This window comes from Parus major, chromosome 14 (genome assembly GCF_001522545.3).
Source record: "Parus major isolate Abel chromosome 14, Parus_major1.1, whole genome shotgun sequence".
Taxonomy (NCBI): domain Eukaryota; kingdom Metazoa; phylum Chordata; class Aves; order Passeriformes; family Paridae; genus Parus; species Parus major.
This window is the reverse complement of record NC_031783.1, coordinates 14,844,014-14,849,863: the sequence shown is the minus strand read 5'-3', so window position 1 is coordinate 14,849,863 and position 5,850 is coordinate 14,844,014. Positions and strand designations below refer to the sequence as shown.

Here is a 5,850-nt window from a genome sequence, read left to right as displayed (position 1 = left end):
CTCCAGCAGCTCCAGGAACTCCAGCAGCTCCAGGAACTCCAGCAGCTCCAGCAGCTCCAGCAGCACAGACCATGAGTGCTGCCCTGCCTGTGGGAAGGATGAAACCTCTCCCATCCCTTCCATTTAGAGCTGAACTTCACCACGCAGAGGAGCCTCAGTCCCAGCCTGGAGGGAGCACAAGGCAGGGCAGGAGCCCCCAGAGCCGTGGGGACATGGATGGGCTGCTCGTGCCAAGGGAGCTGAGCTTCCACCACACCAGGAAGAAGAAACTGGGACCTCTCTTGTTCATGAAAACCAGCAGCCCAGCTCCCCCAGTTTAAAGTTTGCTTCCAAGCAAGAAGAGACACCTCTGCAGGCCAGGCAGCATTTCTGTGACACAGGACAAAGGGACAGGACAATGGGACAGGACAAAGGGACAGGACAAAGGGACAGGACAAAGGGACAGGACAATGGGACAGGACAAAGGGACAGGACAAAGGGACAGGACAAAGGGACAGGACAATGGGACAGGACAAAGGGACAGGACAAAGGGACAGGTCTCTGCCCAGAGGGTGGGCAGGCCCTGGCACAGGTGCCCAGAGCAGCTGTGGCTGCCCCTGGATCCCCGGGAGCATCCCAGGCCAGGCTGGACAGAGCTTGGAGAGCTCCGGGATGGTGGAAGGTGTCCCTGCCCATGGCAAGGGCTGGAACTGGATGGATTTTAGGGCTCTTTCCAACTCAAACCATTCCAGGATTCTGTGATTCTGCTGGACCCATCAGGCCCTCACAGCAGCCCAGGGTTTGGACCCTGATGTGCCCACAATGGAGACACCTTTCAGGTGTGGATAAAGCTGGAGCTGTGTCTGCCCTCTCTCTCTCTCATTTTTGCCATTTGGAGGACGCTGGCTGGCCAGGCTGCCTGTCTTTCTTCTGGAATTACGCTCTGCAGATCCCCATTCCCTCCTGAAGCCCCAGCAGGCTGAACCCCGGCACACACACACACATTTTTCCTCCCCGTTGCTTTCAGCTTTGTGCAGCCCATCCCCTAAAATATCCTTCAGGAGACCTCACAGCCTGAGCAGAGCCAGGCGAGGAAAACAAAAATCAAATAGCAGAGCAGAGCAGGAGCTGAGAGCTTCGGTGTGAGCTGTCAGCCATTTTAAGGTGAGATGTTCCCACTGCTGAGGCGCTGCACTTGGATTTGGGACCTATAAAAAACATCACCAGAAGGTGTGGGGTTGCAGGAGACTGCAGAACCCAGCTCTGGTTACACACACAGAAACCATTAATGTCAGCATGGAGGAAAGGTAACACAGGAGGAAAAATAACCCAGAGCTCGTTTCCTGCGCTGAGGCTCCTGACCAACAGCGCAGGCCACGAGAGCCAGCAGCGAGCTCTGGGTGATCCCTCCCTGCCCTCCTGGAGCCCAGAGAGGGAAGGATGGACCACTAAACGAGAAGGGAAAACAATTCAGGTCAAATTAGCACAGGCCAAATCCTGCTTAGCACCGAGTGTTTCCCTAAGCCCCGCTAAGCCCCGTGCTGTGCTCGGGCCTGGCGCAGATCCCCCGCTCAGGGACCCTCAGCACAGCGGGACCATCAGGCCCCAGGTTCCTCTCCAGTTTACAGCTGGAACTCGAGGGGAAGTTTCCAGCACTGATCTGCATTGTTTATTGGAGGATGAGAAGACCAAAGCTCAGCTTTAAGCACTGCCAGATCTCCCACAGGACCGGGTGGCCACGAAGGGAAGGCCTGGCGTGGTTTCTGGCACAGAAAGAGGTGGTCTGAAGCTGGCTCTAATGGGTTTAGGGCCATGTCCACCAGGATAATCAGCTTGGGAGGAGGTGTCTTGATGAGCACATGACTGATTTTCCCTGAATTACTTTTTCTGATGTGGGAAGAGATGCTGGCTGGGACACAGCGCCCATTCAAGGTTCCTAATCTTGTCCTGCAATCTGAGCACATGGCACACCAGCACTGCTTGAAACCAGAGATGACAGGAGCTTGACAACTTTTAAGCTCAGATGCAGCAAAGCTTCCCTATAATTCCATTACCAAAATGTTAATTTTCAGTTCTGCCTTTAATCCATAGCCTGCAGAAAGAGAAAATTAAGACAGAAATCTGATGACCCCTCTGAAAAGAGGTCAGGCCCAAAGTCTGAAGCAGCTCAGGTCATGCTAATGGCTCTGAGCATTGCTGGAGGATCCCAGAGGACCAGACCAGCCTTGGAGCTCTTCCCTAAGAGCCCTGAGTGCTCGGGAGTCAGTGACACCCCTGAAGAACCATCCTGAGCTCATTCCCTGCATTTCTCCTGCTGAGCTCCAGGGAGGCACAGAGATGATGGGATGGGGTGGGATGGGGTGGGATCCTTGGGATGGGATGGGATCCTTGGGATGGGATCCTTGGGATGGGATGGGATGAGGGTACACTGATGACACCCAGCACTGCGCTTCTGCTGCTGCTCTGCATGAAATCACAGGAATTGCTGAAAAAGTTTACCAGAATATTTTCCAAAAGTGCTTTTAGAAGCCAAACCTAAGCCTGTGTTAAATGAACAATTGCCCTGTAGAGCTGAGTGGCCACTTGAAAGTCTGGCTGGCACGGGCAGTCACAGAGAAAGGAACTCATGATTCTGCAGGCACCCGTCATGAATATCGACTCTGTTTGCCTGTGCAAAAAATGTCTCAAAAGGAAACCACAAGAGCGATCACATCTTCATCTGACAAAGTGCATCAGACAGAGAGGGAAGAGATGAATGAGGAACTGTTAAATGGTTCTTTCCAGCTTTTGATTTTACAGCTCAAGCCAGGAGTGGGTTTTTTTTCCCCTCAGATACTCAGAATTTCTCTCTCAGGGGAAGGCAGAACCAGGAATCCCCTTTGGCCACCGCTGACATTTGGGGATTTCTGTGTTGGTCACCATTCACCTGCCAGTCCCTCACATGTCTGCCAGCACAAGGTCCCCAGGCAGCCACTGGAGTCCCCAGAGGGAACTGGACCTTCCTTCGGTGGTGGGAAGCCCCAGCAGTGGCCATCAGCCAGATGAGCATGAGTCACTCACCTGGGGCTGGCCCCAAATCCCTGTGGGATTTCTCCATCACCCCCACCCAAACCAGCCTATCCCAGGCAGTTCTTCCTTTCCCCAAGAGAAGCTGACACCGCACACAGAGCAGGGGTCACATCTCTGGCCGCTCAGGTTAACAACCACCGAGGCACAGCCAGGAAAACCCAGCCCAAAGCCTGACCTGAGCCCAGGGCTGGCTCAACAACCACCCCTGGCTGTCCAGGGCAGCTGATCTCCCCTGGGATTGCAGGCAGGGAAGCCTGGCAAGGTTCTGTTTGCTTTGGGAATCAGGGAACCGGTGGGCATCGGTTCCAGCACAGGTGTCACCACGTGCCACAGCACTGCCACACTCACCCAGGACAGCAGCAGGGAAGGCAGCAGAGCCCTCAGCCCTTGGCTGCATCCCCCATCCAACCTCTCCACCCTGACTTGGGTTTGGTCTGGAATCCAGGCACAAGGCGGAGGGAAGGGAATCCACTCACACCCTGCACTGACTGCGGTCCCAGCTCACACTGGGAAGGAGCCATAAATGCTGAACTGGTTTAAGACACAGAGAACTGGACTGAGACAACCAAGCTGGGGCTCTGAAACCCCAGGCTGGAGCGGTGATGAACCCTGACAGATCTACCAGTGAATGTGAGACCTGGGAAAAGACCTCCCACAGCCCAACCCCCAGCCTGCTGAAAAGACCAAAAAACTCCCTTTTTGCTCAGTGGGCTTTGGAGCCAACCCCAGGTGTTGCAAACATTTATGGGATAGCACCATGCTCATCCCACGTTTGTCCACACTGGTGGCCCCTGCACTTGTTTGGAGTGAAGCTGATGCATTTCTTTAGCTGTAAGCACTCGTTTGTCACTGATTCCCTGTGAATTTCACAGGGAAATTCATTTCAGAGCCATGAAAGGAGGGACTTCACCACTGAATAAACCAGTGAATAAATGCAGGAATATTTTCTAAGCTGGGATTTTTATTTTGTACCTATATTCCATACTCTGGTCCTGCTTCCCACCAGTGTCCAATCCCCTCCATTCAACAAGGATGGGGATTCCTCTGGGTGCCACATGACACATTTATTTTAGGAGGGGCTGAACTCACCAACTGTGAGTTATTTAACTGTACCCAAACTCTAAACCACTGCCAGCAGTTTGCCATTGCCACTCAAGAAGGATCCAGGAGGATCCAGACCAAGTTTTCTTCTAGGAAACAACTGCTGCCCTGCGCCTCAACCCTGCCCAAAATGCCCCATCCACACCAAGCTGGATGCCCCAGATCCATCCCTGGTCCCTGTTTTTCCTCAGCCATGGAGCTGTGGGCCTTCTCCAAGCGCTGGGAAGGACAGCAGCTCCCATCCAGCCACACAGTGCAGCATGTGGTGTAACTCTGGGCATGTGACTGCAGCTGGAATTGCTCATGTGCTGCACGTTGTGCTGCTCGGGGCCTCGACCAGGGCACCCCAGCCCGGAGAGACCCCCGGGCACAGCGGCTGTGCCTGCTGCAAGGAGGGCAGGGAGCTCTCCTGGCTCCCTGCCTCGCTCAGCACCGCCAGAGGTGACACAGAGCCAGCACAGGTGTGACACGGGCGAGGACGAGCCCCAGGCTCATCCACAGCCTCCAGCCAAGCACCGGAGCCAGGTGAAAACCAGGCAGACCCTTCCCACTGTGGGGTTTTGGGAAGGAGCTGGCATTCCTGACATCTCAAGGCCCTGTGCACCCGCAGATCTCAGCAAAAAGCCAGGCTGGGGGAGGCAAATAGGGGCTGCCCTTAGCCCTGGGCATCGGGGCAGGCTGGCACATCTCCCTGGGCACGGACCGTGCTGCACAGCCCATTCCACCTCCTGCTCCCCTCTCCAGGGTGGGAATTCACGGATGGGAAACGTCCAACAAACACGGCATCCTCTCAGCAGCCCGGGGGAGCTGGGCAGGGCCGGCTCCCGGATTTCTGTCACACACACGCATGCACGGAGCGTGGAAGGCAGGAAAATGTCCTCGGCCTCCTGCTCCGAGCCCCGTCCTCCAGCAGCGCAGCGGAGAGGGGCAGGAGCGCATCCCGCCGGCCCCATTCCCGAGGAAACTCCCTGACAGCTCCCCCGGGAGCCGGCACTGCCCGCAGGGCTGGGGAGCGACCGCGGCACCGGCACCGGCACCGGCACCGGCACCGGCACCGGCACCGCACCAACACCGGCACCGGCACCGCACCAACACCGGCACCGGCAAAGCACCAACATCGGCACCGCACCAACACCGGCACCGGCACCGCACCAACACCGGCCCGGCCCGACAGCGCACCGAGCACCGGGGAACGATGTACCGCCTGCGGGCACGATGCACCTGAGCTGCCCATGGCCCCGGCAATGCCCATGGCCCCGGCACTGCCCATGGTCCTGGCACTGCCCATGGTCCTGGCACTGCCCATGGCCCCGGCACTGCCCATGGCCCCGGCAATGCCCATGGCCCCGGCAATGCCCATGGCCCCGGTACTGCCCATGGCCCCGGCAATGCCCATGGCCCCGGTACTGCCCATGGCCCCGGCAATGCCCATGGCCCCGGTACTGCCCATCGCCGGGCACTGCCCATGGTCCCGGCACTCCCCTTCGCCGGGCACTGCCCGCCGCGCCGGGCGCTCTCCCCGCACCGCCGCTGCCCGGCCCCGCGGCCGTTCCGCCTTACCCAGGTGGTCACCCGGAGGAGGGTCTGCGGCTGCTTCAGGAAATCCACGGGGTCGATGGCCCCCCCCGCCCGGCCCGCTCCGAAGGACGCTCCTTCCATCTTCCCCCGCGCCCGCTCCGCGCCCAGCCGAGCCCAGCCGCG

General features: G+C 57.9%; 1 protein-coding gene across 1 annotated transcript in view; it reads right to left on the bottom strand.

Annotated features, from left to right (window-relative positions):
* SYNGR3 (synaptogyrin 3) overlaps positions 1-5,832 on the bottom strand; it is a 17,735-nt gene extending 11,903 nt beyond the window's left edge. The window contains exon 1 of the mRNA XM_015643168.2: positions 5,710-5,832. Within this exon, the coding sequence (XP_015498654.1) occupies positions 5,710-5,808 (99 nt within the window). The 5' untranslated portion in view covers positions 5,809-5,832. The remainder of the gene's footprint in view (positions 1-5,709) is intronic.
* Positions 5,833-5,850: the final 18 nt, after the last annotated feature.